The 19,030-nt window shown below is 60.9% G+C and overlaps 1 protein-coding gene across 1 annotated transcript; it reads left to right on the top strand.

Annotated features, from left to right (window-relative positions):
• The first annotated feature begins 12,665 nt into the window (after positions 1 to 12,665).
• UBALD2 (UBA like domain containing 2) lies at positions 12,666 to 17,463 on the top strand. Its single transcript, XM_062174957.1, has 3 exons — positions 12,666 to 12,904; positions 13,714 to 13,776; positions 16,530 to 17,463. The coding sequence occupies exons 1-3, from the start codon at positions 12,785 to 12,787 to the stop codon at positions 16,839 to 16,841; spliced, it is 495 nt and encodes a 164-aa protein (XP_062030941.1). The 5' UTR covers positions 12,666 to 12,784; the 3' UTR covers positions 16,842 to 17,463.
• The last annotated feature ends 1,567 nt before the right edge of the window (positions 17,464 to 19,030 follow it).

Below are 19,030 nucleotides of genomic sequence, written 5' to 3'. Positions count from 1 at the left end.
CCTGCAATGCCGGCATCCCATATGGGTACCAGTTCAGGTGCCGGCTGCTCCACTTCCAACCCAGCTCCTTGCTAATGGCCTGGGAAATGCAGCAGATGTCCCAAGTGCTTGGGCCCCTGCATGCCTGTGGGAGACCTGGAAGAAGCTCTTGGCTCCTGGCTTCAGATCAGCCCAGCTCTGGCTGTTGTGGTCATTTGGGAAGTGAACCAGCACATGGAAGACCTCTCTCTCTGTCTCTCTCTCTCTTTCTCTGTAGCTCTGTCTGTTACAGAGAGAAAGGGAAAGACAGATCTTCTATCCACTGATCCCTCCCCAGATGACCACAGTGGTCAGGGCTGGGCCAGGCAGAAACCAGGAGTCAGGAACTCCCACATGGGTGGTCTCCCACGTGGGTGGCAGGGATCCAAGCCCTTGGGCCAGCTTCCACTGCTAGCAGGGAGCTAGACTGGAAGTGGAGCAGCCGAGACTCCAACTGGCACTCATGGGATGCCAGCTTCACAGGTGGCAGCTTAACCCACTGGGCCACAACACTGGCCCCAGTCATGATTTTTTAAATTAAAAATTTTTTACAAAGTGGTTGGATCCCCCCAAAATATTTTTCTAACATTAGGACCCAGCTTTTACCACGCAGGTGGCAAACTGAGGTCCATGCCCCACAAGGAGCATCACCCTTCGCTGCCTGTTGGGACTCAAAATCCCAAGAACCTGTGTACCCTGTCACATGTGCAGAGGCTGCCAAAGGGACAGGACATGGCGGCCTGTCCCCCCTTGCTTCTCTCCGAAGTGCAGCAGCTCAGGGCCCTGCACTGGAAGCGACTGACCCCTGGATGAGCGGACTCTGGACACGAGATGGGGGTGAACCCGCAAGTCAGACGCTGTCTGTCCTTGTTAGCTTGTCAGTTGCTAACTAGCGAGAACACTCCAGACAGCGTCCTCCGGGAGCCTCGCCCGCCAGTCTTTGCAGCACTAGAAGCTTGAAATCGGCCGCGATGGAGGCTCTGTGCTGCAGAAACCACCCGTGCTCCCGGTCAGGGCTCCCCCAGCCCCAGAGCCAGTGCTCAGTTACTAGACAGCTATTTAGATGAGTATTCAAGAATGGTCATTTTATGTTAACAACAAGTTTTAGTTTAAAAACAAAAAAACTATTGGTATAAAAGTAGAGTGACAGAGGAAGAGGGAGAAACAGAGAGAGGAAGATACTTTGTATCCACTGGTTCGTTCTCCAAATGACCACGGTGACTGGGCCAGGTTGAAGCAGGAGCCACGAACTCCATCCAGGTCTCCCACATGGGTGCAGAGGCCCCAGCACTTGGGCCGTCGCCCACTGGCTCCCCAGAAGCATCAGCAGGGAGCTGGATCGGAAGCAGAGCAGCCAGGACTCGAACCGGCGCTTCAGTATAGGATGCTGGCGCCACAGGCTGTGACACGACCCATCAGGCTCCCACGCTGGCCCCCAGAAAAATCGTTTTTGAGTAATGGCTCCTCCAAGCACTTTCACGTGTGTTTTCTCTCTTAATCTTCAAAACAACCCTGGAAAGTGAGTACTACTATTGCACCCATTTCCCAGATGAAGAAACCCCAGGTTGCAGCATCTGGGGGGTAATCCAGGACAGAAGTGCCCCTCCCCTCTGTTTCTCAAAGTAAACAGAGTCTTACCCACGGGTGCCTGTCTGACCAGCCCACGGGGGACCCCTGTCCGTGTGCCAGGCCCGCTGGCCACCACGGGAGCAGAGTGTTCCTCTCTGGAACAACGCCGGTGACAAAAGGGCAGTGCACGGGGACTTCTCTGTTGTTCCGTGTGCCACGTCACCTTCTCCTCGACCCTCTCCATGTTTCCCCGCCCACTTCCTCCACCTTATCTCCTGGTCTGCCTGAGAGCTCTCTGCCCCTCAAGCCGGGGAGTCAGCTCAGCGCTGACCCAGGGCTGGCACGGCGGCCTGCCTCCAGGCCTGGACAGACTCCTGTCCCCCTGCTTAACCCCTCCTGGTGGCGGGACTGTGCACGCAGCCTGGTCAGCGGGCCAGCTCTGGTCTGGAAGCTCCCCCCGGGCGGGGCACACGGCTCTCCCCGGCTGCTCCTGGGCTGACGGGATGCCCTGGTGATGCGGCACGTTCTGGTGGTTTCCCAATTGTGCTGTGTACAAGCCCACGCGCCTGTGTTCCGTAAATACTTCCTTCCTCTTCGTGCACAGGCTGCCCCGTGTTTATTAACGCTGCTGGATCTGAAGAATGATCGGCGCGGCTCGGGCTCCTAGGGTCCGGAGCCTGCTCTCCGACGTGGGCCCTGAAGGTGCAGGTCCCCTTCATTTGTGCAAAATTTTGGGGGCTTTATTTGGAATTCCAGGACTTACTTGTTTCTCTCTCTCTCTCTCTCTCTCTCTCTCTCTTTCATCATATCCTGACTTCCTGTGTTCCAGAAATTTTCTGAAACCACAAGCATTATCTCACCAGAAACTCAACTTTTCTTTTAATAAAAAAGTTTATTTATTCTTTTTTTAAGATTTATTTATTTGAAAGTCAGAGTTACACACACACACACACACAGAGAGAGAGAGAGAGAGAGAGGTCTTCCATCTGCTGGTTCACTCCCCCAATTGGCAGCAATGGCTGGAGCTTCGCCGATCCGAAGCCAGGAGCCAGAAGCTTCTTCTGGGTCTCCCATGCAGGTGCAGGGGCCCAAGGACTTGGGCCATCCTCCACTGCTTTCCCAGGCCATAGCAGGGAGCTGGATCGGAAGTGGAGCAACCGGGACTTGAACTGGCACCATATGGGATTGCCAGCACTGCAGGCCGCAACTTTACCCGCTATGTCACAGTGTCGGCCCCTCAATAAAACTTTATTACACCTGAGCATAGCCGTGTTTCAATAAAACTTTATTTATAAAAACAGGTGGTAGCCAGAAGGTTATGGTTTTCCAACCTGGCTACAAGAAAACCAAGGATGTCAACTCTGGGTCGTAAGGACACTGCCCAGAGAGCGAATTTTCTTGAGACCCAAATGACAGCCAACTGACTGAGTGAGCAGTAAAACTCCAGGATTTTATGCCACCCCAACATAGCATAATCTGATGAGTCTGAGAAGTCTCTGGGCCAGCTGGACAGCATGTGTCATTGTTCCTGGACAGAGGAAATGGCGCCTCCACCATCTACGCCTACGTTCCAGGCACGTGTGTTCCCACCCTGGCCTAGCCAAGCTCAGCACCACCCCCACCCCCCTGCCTCCCCGCCGAGGCCCCGAGGGGGCCTTGCTCTGGCTTGCACCATTCTCTCTTGCAAACCTCCCCTTTGTGCGCCTTTGTGCTGACCCAGAGCCTTCCCGGCTTCTGTCTTCCCTGTTCCAAGGAGCCGTCCTGGACTATCCCCATGACCTGTGATTGCCGGGTTGGGCCACGGTCGCTGTGTGGACCACGGGAAAGAGGAGAGCCGGCTCCGGCAGAGAATGGCCATGCTGAGTTCACCCGCCAGGGTTGAGGGGAGGGAGGGACTCAGCGGCCTGCGCCATGGAATCAACTCCACACCCACGGTGCGGTGTTGGGAATGCACAGGTGCGGGATTCGGCAACATGGACTCACGCGGACTCGAGGATTAGGAGTTCTGGCGAGAAGGAGGGGAGGTCCTTCAAGGCGCTTCAAAGCGACTCACCTTAGGCCGGCAAGGTTCTTGTTGGGTTTTCTTCCAGCTGTGCACATAGGTCATACACACGCTTTGGGGGTGGTATATTCCCACCAAAAAAGCTGATCAGTAGGAAGGCTGCCCCAAACCTTGCCATCGATGTCCACCACAGTGGCAGGCCCTAGAGGTGGGGCAGAGGGGTTTGCCGAGATGGCTGGACAGAGGTTCTCTTCTCCCGTAAGGGAAGAACGTCAGACGCGAGGCCAGGGTGATGGCACAGTGTGGGGAGCCGCCGCTTGTGATGTCACCGTCCCACATGGGAGTGCTGGCTCGAGTCCCGGCCTGGCTGCTTGGCTTCCAGTCCAGCTCCCTGCTAATACACCTGGGAAAGCAGCAGGTGATGGCCCACGTGGTGGGGCCCCTGCCTCCCATGTGGGAGACCCAGACGGTTCCCGGCTTCGGCCTGGCTCGGCCGTAACCATCTGGGAAGTGAACCAGTGCATAAAATCCCTCTCTCTCTGTCTCCCCTTCTCTCTGTCACCCTGCCTCTCAAATAAATGAATCTTTTGAAAAGGGAAAGAGAATTACAGACGCGAGGGATGGGCAGGAAGCAAGCGAGGGGGTTAGCGAAGGGAGCACACCTGGCAGGTCAGGGGGCATCTCAGCAAAGGGCTGACGGATTCGTGGGTGCGGGCCCACCTCTCTCCTCCCCCTCTCCCCTCCCCCTTCCTCTGGGGAAGTTGCTGGGCTTTCTGGGCGAGGAATTTGCAAACTTCCTCCCAGGGCTTTTTTTTTTTTTTTTTTTTTTTTTAAGATTCATTTATTTATTATTTGAAAGTCAGAGTTACACAGAGAGAGGAGAGGCAGAGAGAGAGAGAGAGAGAGAGAGAGAGAGGTCTCCTATCCTCTGGTTCACTTCCCAATCGGCCGCAATGGCCGGAGCTGCACCAATCCAAAGCCAGGAGCCAGGAGCTTCCTTCGGGTCTCCCATGTAGGTGCAGAGGCCCAAGGACTTGGGCCATCCTCCACTGCTTTCCCAGGCCACAGCAGAGAGCTGGATTGGAAGTGGAGCAGTCCGGACCTGAAGCGGTGCCCATATGGGATGCTGGCGCCTCAGGATGTTAACCAGGATATTAACCTGCTGTGCCACAGCGCCGGCCCTGCTCCCAGGGCTCTATCAGGGACCCACAGCTCCCCTGGCATGGGGCTGGGAAGGTTCCCCTAAGGTGTCCCCACCTGCAAGGTTATCAGAAATGGCAGACATTTTCTTGAGATTTATTTATTTAAAAGGCAGACTGACAGAGAGAAAGATCATCCATCTGCTGGTTCACTCCCCAAATGGCTGCAATGGCCTGGCCCAGGAGCCGGGAGCTCCATCCAGGTCTCCCACGTGGGTACCAGGGGCCCAAGCACTTGGACCATCTTCTGGGCCATCTTTTAAGATGTATTTATTTATCTGAGAGTCAGGGTTACAGAGAGAGGTAGAGAGATGTTCCATCTGCTAATTCATTCCCCAAATGGCCACAACAGCCAGCGCTGGGCCAGCCAGGCCAAAGCCAGGAGCCAGGAGCTTCATCCAGGTCTCCCATGTGGGTGCAGGGGTCCAGGCACTGAGGCCATCTTCCGTTGCTTTCCCATGCACATTTGCAGGGAGCTGGATCGGAAGTGGAACAGCCGGGACTTGAACTGGTGCTTCCATGGTATGTCAGCATCACAGGCAGTGGCTTAACCCACTGTGCCACAGCGCCAGCCCAGACTTTGGCAAGAATCTTGATGTATACATCCTGGGCTGCTTCCAAGGTGGAGTCTACTTTTCTTCCCTCATTTCATGCGTGAACTTCCCGTGTTTGCTCTTCGGCCCCTCTCACACATGCATGTGCTCTCCTGCCTAACAGAGCGGCTCTGACCCAGGCCTACCGATTCCTGTCCCACAGAGAAAGTGCTTGGAAGTCCCGAGTCCAGGCAGAAAGTTGGGGGCCCCTGAGGAAGTGGACCCCGTGTCCCTCCCGTGTCTGGCCAAGTGTCCTGGGAAAGGGTTGCCAGGACCCGGCTGCCATAGCCACACCTGGCCCTGGAGCAGCTTATCACGGGCTGACAGGTACGGGACAGGGCGTCCAGGCCAGACCGCTGCTTTTGGGAAATGCCATTAACTGTGCTGGGAGTGGTGTGGCCTTTGTCCCTTGGGAGGCATGTGACATTTGGAGAAAAACCTGGTCTAAACCAGCCTGAGTTCGCCGTCAACAGGGGACTGGCTGTGACCTTCCTGCTACAAGCTTTTGTGTCTTTCGGCGAGAGCTGAGGGCGAGGCAGAAGGCGACAGTGAAGAGTGCTCCCCCCGAAGCAGACACCACACCTGGGCTCCCATCTCAGCCGCAGCCTGGACCAGCTCGGTGGCCTCGGGCAAATCACTTCAGCTCTCTGGCCTTGCTCTTCTCATTTTTTAAAATTTTTTATTTTTAAGATTTATTTATTTGTTTGGAAGGCAGAGTGATACAGAGATAGGGAAAGACAAAGAGAGAACAAGTTCTTCCATCCACTGATTCACTCCCCAGATGGCCACAACAGCTGGGGCTGAGCCAGGCGGAATCCAGGAGCCAGGAGCTCCATCCAGGTCTCCCATATGGGAGGCAGGAACCCGAGTGTTTAGCCGTCTTCTGCTGCTCTCCCAGGTGCACTAGCAGGGAGCTGGATCAGGAGCCAGCGTTCAGATGGGAGATGCCTGTGTAGCAAGCAGCTGCCTAACCATCTGTGCTGCAACGCCAGCCCCACAGGTTGTATCCAACCAAGAACTCAGCAGACCTGGGTCCCTAGGATGTTCTCAACAGAAAGAGCCCTTCTCTCCCGGAGGACCCGGATTGCCAAGGAAGCCGTGCTTCAGCCACCTTCCCCTTGGAGACAAAGGGCCAGACAAAGAACAATGCTGCAAGGTGGCCAAGAGAGGAGAAAGAGCGGAAATTCGCAAGGAAGAATGGCAGCGGGGGGTCCAGCCTTGTGGTGCAGCAGGTAAAGCCTGCGATGTATCCCATGTGGGCACCGGTTCGTGCCCCAGCTGCTCCACTTCTAATCCAACTCCCTGCTAATGCCCTGGGAAAAGCAATGAATGCGGCCCCTGCCACCCCCGTGGAAGACCCGAATGAAGCTCCTGGCTCCTGGCTTTGGCCTGGCCTTGCCTTTGTGGCCATCAGGAGAGTGAACCAGCAGACAGATTTCCCTCTCTGTCTCTCCCTCTTTCTAACTCTAATGCTCAAAAGTCAATTTAAAAAATCTTAAACAAACAAACAAAAAGAAATAAAGAAAAAGAAAATCCAGGTTTTGTTAAACAAACAAAACATTACAAGTCTGCAGAGGGAGAGCGAAACCCTGCCTCCGCTAGCACCCTGGGCCTCCCCCACCCCCACCCGGCTGCCCTGTGGGCCCAGGGTTGCACATTTGATTTGGAGTCGTCTTTTTTTTTTGACACGCAGAGTGGATAGTGAGAGAGAGAGACAGAGAAAGGTCTTCCTTTTTGCCGTTGGTTCACCCTCCAATGGCCGCTGCGGCCGGCGCACCGCGCTGATCCGCAGACAGGAGCCAGGTGCTTCTCCTGGTCTCCCATGGGGTGCAGGGCCCAAGCACTTGGGCCATCCTCCACTGCACTCCCGGGCCATAGCAGAGAGCTGGCCTGGAAGAGGGGCAACCGGGACAGAATCCGGCACCCCAACTGGGACAGAACCCGGTGTCCCTCTCCCTCTCCTCCTCTTAACTCCTTTCTGCTTCTCGGGGCCACCGTGTCCTTCGTCCTAGCATCCCGAAGCAACAGCAGGGAAATGAAAAATAAGGACTGGGTGGGGGCCGGCCTAGTGGTGCGACAGGTTAAACCAATGCCTGCGGCACTGGCATCTCACGTCGGAGCCAGGTTCAAGCCCTGATTGCTCCACTTCCCATGCAGCTCCCTGCCTGCTAGAGCACCAGGAAGGCAGTGGAGGGATGGCCTGGGCCCCTGCACCCACGTGGGAGCCGGGACGAAGCTCCTGGCTCCTGGCTTTGGCCTGGCCTAGATCTGGCCATTGCATTGCAGGCATTTGGGGGAGTGAACTAGGAGATGGAAGATCTCTCTCTATCTCTCTGTCTCATCCTCTCTGTTACTCCGCCTGTCAAATAAATAAATCTTAAAAGAGAGGAGGAAAAGGGTGAGAGGATTAGTGGGAGGAATGGAGGGGAGGTGCTGGATCTAATCCCAGTGCCGCCCATCAGCTGGGGGCTGTGCGACCTTGAGGGCTTCCACGCCCTCTCTGAGCCCCTCCCTCAGCTCTGGCGGATCTGACCGTTTGAGGGGCGTTGGCGAGGAACACAAAAGGTGGAGGAGCTGGGTGCACTGCAGAGGTGGGGGCTGGGAGGTGCCCACCCCTGGCAGCCCCGTGAGCTTTACCGATCCGGGCAGCAGCTCGGCGGCCAGGATGGGGTTAACGGCTGCCTGCCTCCAACACTTGCCACAGTGTGGCCCCGGGGAAACCTCTCTCCTCTGTCCCCTAGCTGCCTCACCTGCGCTACGGGATGCAGGAGGGGGACAAGGGGGAGACCCTGGCTTCTCCGAGGCACCCGGCCAGCGGCAGCTGCGGGGCGTTCGGGGCTGACTCGGGGACCTGCCTTCATGCTCGCTCAGACGGTGTCTGCCCAGGCGCTGGGTGGCGGTTCCTTCCGCTGCCCACTGATGTGGCCGTGTCCCTGCTGAGGCTCTCCGGTGTTTGATTTGTTGTGAATGGGCATGTTGTCATTGCAGTTTTACGGGCTGCACATTATCCTCTCAGATTAAAATAATAACACCGTCAGTTAATAGCACCTTGGGCTCGGCGAGCTGCTTTCATCCAAGCAGCTCAAAGCCCTCTACAAACATGACCTCATCCATGCTCCCTGCACTCCCAGGACAGGGCCACTCCCAGCCCGCCCAGCCCTTCGTCCCGGGCCAGAGTCTCAGTGCTGTCAAGCACTTCCACCTCCCGCACCCCAAGTCCCAGGCGGGACTCCGTCTCCCCCCGACACACACACACAGAGGAGAAGCAGCACCCGGCTTGGGGGTCCTGCCCTCTGTGTCTCCAGGTGCCCACAGCTGTGCCCGGCAAATGGTAAACATTCAGAGAACTCGTGGGCTGAACAGCCTTGATGTCTAGGAAAGACCAGACGTGGTGACTTGGGGCCCTCCTCTTCCTTGAGAACTGGTTAATTAAGACGGAAGTGTCGGGGCCGGCGCTGTGGTGCAGTGGGTCAAGCTGCCACCTGCCATGCCGACCAGTTGAGTCCCGGCTGCTCCACTTCCCATCCAGCTCCCTGCTAATTCGCCCAGGAAAGCAGCAGAAGATGGCCCAAGTGCTTGGGCCGCTGTACCCATATGGGAGACCTGGATGTAGTTCTTGGCTCCTAGATTCTGACTAGCCCAGCCCTGGCCATGGCAGCCATGTGGAAAATGAACCAGCAGATTTCTCTCTGTCTCTCTGTCTCTGTCTTCTTCTCTCTCTGCCTTCCAAACAAATAAATCTTTAAAAATTTTCGTATTAATATAAAACAGAACAGATTTTATGCATTCCATAGGTGGTCTTTTTTTTTTTTTTTTTTTTTTTTTAACTTGCATCTACTGTTTTATTCCCCAAGAGGCCGCAATGGCCCGAGCTGGGTTAGTCAGAAGCCAGGAGCTTCATCTGAGTGTCCCAGTTGGGTGCAGGGGCCCAGGTACTTGGGCCATCCTCTGCTGCTTTCCCAGGCGCATTATTAGCAGGGAGCTGGATGGGAAGTGGACCAGCCAGGACTCCACTGGTGCCCATGGGCAATGCTGGCACTGAAGAGGTGACTTTACACACTATGGCAGGACACCTGCCCCAATAAAATTTAAAAAGAAAGAAAACTCAAAAAAATAAATAGGTAAGCCAAGAGGCTCCGGGCAGACATTGTCCTACCGCCGGAAATGTCTCGGCTGAGGCAGCCCCTGTTGGCCTGCCCCTGGCGTGTTGACACCTGTGGCCAGGAGCCCCTGGCGCCGGCACCAGCTTGTTCTGAGGCTGCCTGTGACCTGTGCGTGCCGCCAGTTGCTCTCTGTGTTCTCAGCTTGTACTTCCTGGAAGGGAGGGGCTCAGTGGTGCGATCAGTCCTCCGTGCCCGTGGACTCCGCCAACTACAGACCGAAAATATTTGGGAAAAAAACAAACAAAGCTGCACCCAGACAGAGCTTTCCCCATGGTCGTTCTGCAGACAGTACCGTACAACAGCTACTTGCACAGCATTTCCATCGTGTGGGGTGCGATGAGTCATCTGGAGGTGAATTAGAGCACACAGGAAGGTGTGCGTGGGTTCTGTGCCAACACCACAGCCGTGTGCAGACGGGCGGGCCATCTAGAGATTTTGGTAACCTTGCTGGTAGCCTTAGGGCGTCCTGGAACCCACCCCTCCCCTGCCCCCCCCCCATGCTGAGGGACCGCTGAGCCCCAGCTCAAGTGCACTGTGGGACATCCAAGTGCAATCGCTGGGAGACCATGCAGGCAGGCACGCCTCAAAACAAACAAAACAAACAAAAAGACAGCTAAATGGGACTCATTACGACGCCTGAGGCTGTTTTTCATCAGTACATAAACACTGCTTGTAGTCTTTTCCTTACTTACAGTCTTTAAAAATACAGCCATGCTTTCCTAAATGGGGAGTTAAATCCACTTTAGGCAAAATCAAAAGAGAATTTTGGGGCCTGCGCTGTGGCATAGCCGGTGAAGCCGCCCTCTGCGGTGCCAGCATCCCATATGGGCACCGGTTCAAGTCCTGGCTGCTCCGCTTCTGATCCAGCTCTCTGCTATGGCCTGGGGAAGCAGCGGAAGATGGCCCAAGTGCTTGGGCCCCTGCACTCACGTTGGGGTCCCGGAGGAGGCTAATGGCCCCTGGCTTCTGATTGGCCCAGCTCTGGCCATTGTGGCCTTTTAGGGAGTGAAGCAGTGGATGGAAGACCTCTTCTTTTTCTGCCTCAGCCTCTGCCTCTCTGTAACTCTGCTTTTCAAATAAATAAGTCTTGAGAGAGAGAGAGAGAGTCGTGGTTGCTTGCTTCTTATCAGCTTCCTGTTTTGCAGACCGTTTGCTGGTCAAAACACACCTGGCATTAGTAACTCAGACCCAAAGCTTGCTAAGTCATCCTGAAACAGAAACTCTTCTCCTGGCACGGGTTGGAGGAGAGACTGGTTCCAGCATCCCCGTGGATACTAGAATCTGCAGATGGCCTCTTCTATAGAATGGCGTGATATTTGCGTGTAACCCATGCACATGTTCCCATAGCTTTAAATATCTCTCCATTACTTAAAATACAATGCAAATGCCACGTAAATAGTTCTTATACTGCGTCTGGGGAATAAAGTCGATACAGGTTCAGCACAGACACACTGCTCAAACATTTTCTGCGTGCTATATTTATGTGTGTGTGTGTGTGCGCGTTTATATGTCTATGGGTGGGGAATCCATGGACACCCAGGCACTGGTGAAGCACACATCACAGGTACGGATCGATGACTGCTTCTGCCCTCCTAGCCCGCCTGCTCCGTCCCCGCTCTGTAAACACTTGCTGGTTCATGTCCCATCCCCTGCCCCGAAAGTGGGAAGCTCACCACATATAAACAACAGCTTTTCTGTTTGTTTTGAAGATTTATTGGAAAGGCAGTTCCAGAGAGGGAGAGAGGGAGAGAGGGAGAGAGGGAGAGAGGGAGAGAGAGAGAGGTCTTCCATCCGCTGAATTCACTCTTCAAATGGCCACACCGGCTGGAGCTGAGCTGATCAGGAGCCAGGAGCCTCTTCCTGGCCTCCCACGCGGGTGCAGGGGCCCAAGCACTTGGGCCATCTTCTGCTGCCTTCCCCGGTGTGTCGGCAGGGAGCTGGACCAGATGTGGAGCCGCTCAGATGCCACCCAGCCATCACAGGTGCCGGCAGCGCCGCCCACAAACAAACGAGGTCTTAAAGCGCTCTGGTTGGGGCTGGCGCTGTGAGGCAGTGGGTGAAGCCGCAGCCTGCCGTGCCGGCATCCCCCGTGGGCACCAGTTTGAGTCCCGGCTGCTCCACTTCTGGTCTAGGTCCCTGCCGATGGCCTGGGAGAGCAGCAGACGATGGCCCGAGTGCTTGGGCCCCTGCAGCCACGTGGGAGACCTGGACGGGGCTCCGGGCTTCAGACCAGCCCAGCTCTGGCCGCTCTGACCACTGTGGCCATCTGGGGAGTGACCCAGCCGATGGAAGACCTCTCTCTCCCTCCCTCCTTCTCTCTCTGAGACTCTGCCGTTCAAATAAATTTAAAAAAAATGTAAAGTGCTGGGGTTGCGAGCAGTACTGTGTAGAAACACACTTCTTATTTTTAACGGGAAAAATGAAAACTGCAGCTGAGCCAGCCCGTGGGAGGGGGGAGACGGCGGCTTTTTCTCTCGCGGTCACGCCGGCTCCCAGCCCAGGCCGTGCCGATGGCCGGGCGGCCGCTGCACCTGCGGCGCGGCCTTCCGTGGTCCCGGAGGAGCAGGCCCGCTCGGAAGTCGTTTAAAACCCCGCGCTCCGGAGACTCCAGGCGCAGAGCTGTTTTCTGTTTGGGTCGGTTTCTCGAGGTGACCACATCTTTCAGAGGAAATGAGTCAAAGCCGCTCGGCCTCGCTCTTCCAGCTGAGCGTGTTCCGTCTCAATGAAGTAATGAATGGACGCGGCCTACAACAGCAAACAGAGGCCCTCGGCCAATCAGCGCGCACTCCGGGTTTTCAAGTTGAGTTCAAACGGGCCCACGGGAGGCCAATCGGCGCGCGCGGCCCCGCCCCCAGCGCCGGGCGCTGGCCAATCACGAGCCGGGACGAGCCAAAACACAGCGGCCAGCCAATGCCGGGCGGCCCCCACGGCGCCCGGCTCCGCCAATGGGCGCGGCCCGGCGAAAAGGGAAACAGTGCGGCCGGCCCGGCCGCAGGATTCGAATCGAACGTCCGCACGGGAGCCGGGCGCTGGCGGAGCGGCGCGCCGGCCAATCAGCGGCGGCGGCTCGCGGCCCCGAGCGTTGGGACACCCGGCCCCGCCCCGCGCTGTTGTTTGTGGCGGCGGCGGGGCGGCGGGAGCCGGACCACAACACCGTCCGGGCGGCTGAGGCGCTGAGGCGGCGCGGCGAGCCCAGGGCCCGGCCTCCCCGCGGCCGCCCGGCCGGGCCTCGGCAGCGCCATGTCGGTGAACATGGAGGAGCTGCGGCACCAGGTCATGATCAACCAGTTCGTGCTGGCGGCGGGCTGCGCGGCCGACCAGGCGAAGCAGCTGCTGCAGGCGGCGCACTGGCAGTTCGAGGTGCGGGCCGGGGCGGGGGCGGGGGCGGGGGCGGAGGCCCGGGCCGGGGGGGCGCAGGGCCCGGGCCGGGGGCGCCCGCGGGGGAGGAGGCCCGGGCCGGGGGCGCCCGTGGAGGAGGAGGCCCGGGCTGGGGGGCGCAGGGCCCGGGCCGGGGGCGCCCGCGGGGGAGGAGGCCCGGGCCGGGGGCGCCCGTGGAGGAGGAGGCCCGGGCTGGGGGGCGCAGGGCCCGGGCCGGGGGCGACCGTGGAGGAGGCCCGGGCTGGGGGGCGCCCGTGGAGGAGGAGGCCCGGGCCGGGGGCGCCCGTGGAGGAGGCCCGGGCTGGGGGGCGCCCGTGGAGGAGGCCCGGGCCGGGGGCGCCCGTGGAGGAGGCCCGGGCCGGGGGCGCCCGTGGAGGAGGAGGCCCGGGCCGGGGGGCGCAGGGCCCGGGGCGGGGGCGCCCGCGGGGGAGGAGGCCCGGGCCGGGGGGGCGCAGGGCCCGGGCCGGGGGCGCCCGTGGAGGAGGAGGCCCGGGCCGGGGGGCGCAGGGCCCGGGCCGGGGGCGCCCGTGGAGGAGGAGGCCCGGGCCGGGGGCGCCCGCGGGGGAGGAGGCCCGGGCCGGGGGGCGCAGGGCCCGGGCCGGGGGGCGTCCGTGGAGGAGGCCCGGGCCGGGGGGGCGCAGGGCCCGGGCCGGGGGCTCCCGTGGAGGAGGAGGCCCGGGCCGGGGGGCGCAGGGCCCGGGCCGGGGGTCGCGGCGGGGCCCGGGCCGGGGGCGCCCGTGGAGGAGGCCCGCCCGCCGCCCGCCGCTCACGGCCGCTGTGCTTGTCCGCAGACCGCGCTGAGCGCCTTCTTCCAAGAATCCAACATTCCCAGCAGCCACCACCACCACCAGATGGTAAGGGTCGTCGGGGCGCTGTCAGCCGCGGCGCTGACAGCCATGTTGCCGGGGAGCGCCGCGCCGCGGATGTAAACAAAGAGCCAAAATGTCCTCCGGGAAGGAGCGGCTCCCGGCTCGCCCGGGGCCACGGCGTCTCGGGCTGGGCCCGGGGCGCAGCGCTGCGGCGGGGGCGGGGAGCGGGGGCCGGGGTGGGGGCCGGGCCGGGGCGGGGGCCGGCCGGGGGGCTGGGAGAGGGCTGGGGGGCCGGGCCGGGGCCCCGGAGGGGGCTGGGGGCCGGGCCGGGGGGCTGGGAGCGGGCTGGGGCCCGGCCGGGGGGCTGGGAGCGGGGTGGGGGCCGGGCTGGGGGGCTGGGAGCGGGGTGGGTGTCGGGCCGGGGGCTGGGAGCGGGGTGGGGGCCGGGCCAGGGGCCCCGGGAGCGGGGGTGTTTGGGAGGCCTCGGGGCCCCTCCCGCGGCACACACACCCAGGGAACCGGAAAGGCATAGGTCCACCCTGGCCCGGCTGGAGCTGGGCCCTGCTCTTAAAGGTGCCTCCCCCGTCCCGGTTCGGGGCTCCGGAGGCCCAGGAAGGAGTAGCCTAGGCGTGGAGGGCAGAGGGTTTGCATAGGGGGGCTGGGGGCTGGCCCTGCCTCCCGCTCCTTTCTGGTCGGCTTGGCCAGGTCCCCATTAGCCCCCTGGAGCTTGGGATGGCTCCTGGGTGCATTTTTGGCATTTTCAGCACTGGGTGCCCTTGCTTGTGGCTGCCTCCAGGACAGAGGCCACAAATGGTTTCTCGGCTGGGCCTTGGCCTTGGCCCCGGCCCCCTGTGTTCATGAAGTCGCAAAGCCAAGTGTGGAGGGGCCGGGCTCGACCCTCCCCCGGCCTCTCTTGCTGTTCCTGAGCTCAGCTGGTGTGGACGCGTGGTGGGGGCTGCAGGGCAGTGGCAGCTGAGGCCCCGCTGGTGGGAACCCGAGGGGCTCATCTCAGGGACCCCTTCCCCTGTACCTGACCGGGGCTCGAGCCCGGGACCTGCTCCCTCACCGCCTCCTCCCGCCCGCGGCCCAGGGCCCCAGCGAGGCCCTGCTGGGGGACTGAGAGCCAGAGGCCTGAGGGAGAGGGCCTGGTGCCCGGTTCACTTCCCACAGCTGCTCCTGGGCAGATCCCAGGGGCACGGTCACCCCGCGGTGCAGACTCCCACAGGAGGCAGGGTTTGGTGACGGCGTCCTTGCAAGGAATGAGCCAGGCCCTGCAAAGAGTTGGCAGTTTCTTGAGACACAGTAGAGGCCCAAGTTAGATTGACACACCAGAGACCAGCAGCCAGTGCGTCTGGCCACGCCAGAAGCGACCCGGGCGTGAGAGAGCGAGCCAGCGTCCCAAGGTTGCTGTCGATTCCCGAGTTGGACTTGGGGGTGCCTGGAGGAGAGGGCGTGGGCAGTGCAGGGACACTGGGCTCCCTTGGGAGTGGAGGACGGAGCTTGAGAGCAGCTGGTCCGAGCCCCCGGTTTGACCAAAGCAGAGAGGCGCTCCAGGGAGGTTCGGCAACCTGCCCGGGCTCGTGCAGGCAGGCGGGCACAGGCCCTGCTGGACCGCGGCTGGTGTGCGGCGCGAGGCGGCCGGTGGCTGGGGAAGTCGGTCACGATGCTGTGATGCAACGGGCCTCCGCCCCCACCCCCATTCATTGATTCCTGCTGTGGAGAAGTCAGCCCTGTGTGTGCTGGGGGCGGGCCTCTGCACCCAGGCCCTGGGCCCCTGGGAGACAAGGATCAGTGCCTTGGGTGCTGTCTCGGCCGGTGGGGCCCTCTGCCTGGCGGCCCCCAGCTTCTGGTGTGGGTTTAACTGCAGAGCTGTGAGAGCTCGCTCCTCCAAGGTGAACAGCCCTGGAGTCTCACTCCACACACCCCAGCCTGGGGGGGAGGGGACAGTGTTGCTAAAATTAGGAGAAATTCACAGAAGGACTCCAGTGGCTTCCTGGGGAAAGCTGAAGGCTTTTGAGGTCAGCAGCAGCTTGTGGGGGTCTTGGTCTCCTTGCTGCGTCTTCCCCACACCCCAGCCAGGTGCTCCTGGGGGGCCCTGCCCCTGCGCCCCAGGCTGATGACAGAGGCCCCGGTCTGGAGCCAGCCTCAGTGGACAGGGCAGACTGAGGAACTGGCGACCTCTGGCGAGGGGCTGCTGGCCGCAGGGGCTGGAGGCTGGGGTCGCAGGAAGCCCAGAGCCTCGTGCTGTCCCTGGACGGCCCGGGCAGCCAGCCGCACCGAGCATCAGGCCGTGGTGTGGCCTGGGCAGAGGGGACGGGCTTGGGGCTTCTGTCTTCTCACCTCGCACCCTCTGGATGGCGTTTTCCATCCAGTGACTCAGCCCCTGGGCCTCAGTTTCCTTGTGGTGAGGTAGAGGGAATCTTTGAACCAACTGCCATTCAGAGAGGCCTGTGGCCTGCTGGCTGCTCCCAAACCAAACACTGAGAACCCGAGCGTTCGTGTGGCTGGCACGGCAGGGTGTCCCTGCGCCTGGCCTTCCTCCCTGGTGGCCACCCTGGGCTGTGGAGGGAGCCAGCTGGTCGCCTCACGCAGGCAGCACCGAGCAGTGGCGTCCTGGGCTGGACCCCGGCCCTTCATTTTCGTCTGCCACCTCATGTCCATCTTGCGTGCCCTTGGGAGCGTCACGCAGAGCTCCTGGCTCTAACAGCGCGGCTGGGACAGGGACTTGCAGTAAAGGTCGGCCTGGATCAGCCCCCCCTCGGGAAAGACCCCTCCACACCTGTGCTCTCTCCCCACAGATGTGCACGCCCAGCAACACGCCTGCCACGCCGCCCAACTTCCCTGATGCGCTGGCCATGTTCTCCAAGCTCCGCGCCTCCGACAGCCTGCAGAGCGGCAACAGCCCCATGACGGCCGTGGCCTGCTCCCCCCCTGCCAACTTCAGCCCCTTCTGGGCCTCCTCCCCGCCCAGCCACCAGGCGCCCTGGATCCCGCCTTCCTCCCCTACCACCTTCCACCACCTGCACTGCCCACAGCCCACGTGGCCCCCTGGAGCCCAGCAGGGGGCTCCCCAGCAGAAAGCCGTGGCGGCCATGGACGGCCAGAGATGAGACTGGAAGCCGGGCGCCGGGCTGAAGCTGGGGGCAGCCCACGGTTGTGGGGACATAGGAGGGCCAGGGCGGGGGGCGCTGGGAGGGCGGGGTTTCCTGAAGATCGCACTGGAAGATTTTATAAAAGGATTTTTGTGGGGGGGGGGACAGTAAACTTCCTGGGCCACTTGGGTCCTCCAGGAGTTTTTCTTCAGGAAAGCTTTTTTCTTTTTAATCTAGAACTCTAATATATATGGATATATAAATGTAACTAATGTTTGTGAGAGTGGGTGTGCACTCAGGTGGGGGGCTGCAGGGACCTCGGGGCGCCGCCACGGCTGCAGGGGGGCCTCTGGCTGTGCCCAGGAGTCCTCCCCGTCTCCTCCCCACCCTGGCTGCTGGCCAGGGCCCCTCACGGCTCTGTTGTCACCCATCTCCCGCTGGGCGTGCAGGGTTTCAGGACTGCAGAGCTGGCTTGGGTCAGAAGGCGCACTCCGTGTGACTGCCCCACCCCTCCCTGTCCCTGGGCCACCTGCATGTCCAGGGATAGGGGGATAGGCCCAGCACCGAGCTCGCCTTTGAATCTCATCTCAGCAGGGTGCAATTTTAATTTAAAAACTTAAAAAAGAGACTTTTGTAACTTCCCCGGTTTGCGGTGCGTTTATTTGCCTGGGTAGGAAACCCCCTCCCTCCGGGAAGGTGGACGGTGGGGGCTGTGCAGGGGCCAGTCCTGCCCCAGGTGCTGGCACCCTCCAGCCTGGGCCCAGCTTGGCTGCCCTCAGGGTGGGTGTCCCTATGGCCATGACCCCGAGGTCAGCCAGGGTTGTCGGAGACCCCCATGGGGACACTCCCACCTGGTTCCCCGCAGGGCCTGGCTGTGGGAGTGGGTGACCGGCCACGTGGTTGGGAGTCCTCTTCAAGCCCTGCCTTGCCCAATCACTCCCTCTCCTGTGGCTGCAGGGAGCAGGGCTCTGCCCAAGCCTGGGGCGGGAGCCAGGCTGGGTCCCAGAGTGAAGTGAAACTTGAGAGGGGCCCAGCCCGGCAGCCACCCCCACCCCTTCTCACGTTGCTTCTGGGGGAACAGGACGTGGCGCCAGGGCCCGGTCCCCTGCGTGTGACACACCGATGCACTTTGGAGCTGGGTTCGCCTTTCAGTTTTGTTTCCGCACTGGGAACCTCTTGGGCTCCCCGGAGCCTCCCCCTTGCTGTCACCCACCTGTGCCTTCCCAGGCTGGAAGGGACAGCCCCTGGCGGGCACGTGGGCGATCAGGCTACAGGGCCCTGGGCTCGCAGGTGCAGGGATGGTGGGGGCTGGTTTGGTGCGTGTCCCTCCTGGCCCTTGCGTGGGGGAGGGGTGGTCGGTCCCTCCTGCTGCTCAGCCCTGCCAAGCCGGCAAATTTGGCTTCTGGACCAGGGAAACTGAGACAAGCTTCTGACATTTCAGGGCCCGGGGTGGGGCCTGAGTGAGAGAAACAGGAGCTGGGATGGAGGAGGGGCTGGCCCTGCCTCTTGCCCGCTAAGGAGAGGGCAGTGTGGGGTGCCCACCTGGGCGCCTCTGCCTGTGCGGCCACCGCGTCACTGAGACGGGGAGCCGATGCTTTGCCTGCACGCGGGTCCACAGGCCGGAGCAGAGCGCCTGGGTTCAGTTCCTGGCTCTGGGCTGCAGCTTTCACAATGCACACCCTGGTTGGGCAGCAGTGGCAGCTCAAGTACTCGGGTCCCCGCTGCCCACCTGGGGGACCTGGATGGAGCTCCTGACTCCCTGGCTTCAGCCTGGCCCAGCCCTGGCTGTTGCGGGCATCTGGGGAGTGGACCGGCGGGTGGGAATTCGTGTTCCCCTGCCTCTCTCCCTCAGAAACTTTAACACACACACAGACCCAGACTCATAGGATCCCAGCAGATCATGGGGGGGGGGGGTGTGCAGGGGAACCCCCCCCAGCCTCCCCCGGCGCCCCAGCCACTACCGCCAGCACCCGGTTTCTAGGCTGTTTCCTGCCGCTCTTTCCTGTGTGATTCTGTTGCCTCTCTCACACCCAGAGCAGCCTCCTGCCCCAGATGTCCCTTTCCCATGTCGGGGTGCGAACTGGGGGTGGGGGGAGCCCCAGCTCTGGCCCTGGGCACTGCCCTCCCTCTGAGGAGGGAGCCGCTTGAGGACAGACCTGAGGCGAAAAGAAAACCACGCCAGCCACCCAGTTCTCCTGGCTCGGGAA

The sequence above is a fragment of the Lepus europaeus genome, chromosome 18 (assembly GCF_033115175.1).
Source record: "Lepus europaeus isolate LE1 chromosome 18, mLepTim1.pri, whole genome shotgun sequence".
Classification (NCBI taxonomy): domain Eukaryota; kingdom Metazoa; phylum Chordata; class Mammalia; order Lagomorpha; family Leporidae; genus Lepus; species Lepus europaeus.
Note: the sequence above shows the minus strand (reverse complement) of the source record. Positions and strands in the feature narration are given on the sequence as shown.

What these genes read in the sequence shown, in the direction of transcription:
- UBALD2 (XM_062174957.1), top strand. Translation starts at nt 12,785, where the DNA reads ATGTCGGTGAACATGGAGGAGCTGCGGCACCAGGTCATGATCAACCAG. An exon ending in CGGCGCACTGGCAGTTCGAG is followed by an intron (nt 12,905 to 13,713) that starts GTGCGGGCCGGG and finishes GCTTGTCCGCAG; the next exon opens with ACCGCGCTGAGCGCCTTCTT. An exon ending in GCCACCACCACCACCAGATG is followed by an intron (nt 13,777 to 16,529) that starts GTAAGGGTCGTC and finishes CTCTCCCCACAG; the next exon opens with ATGTGCACGCCCAGCAACAC.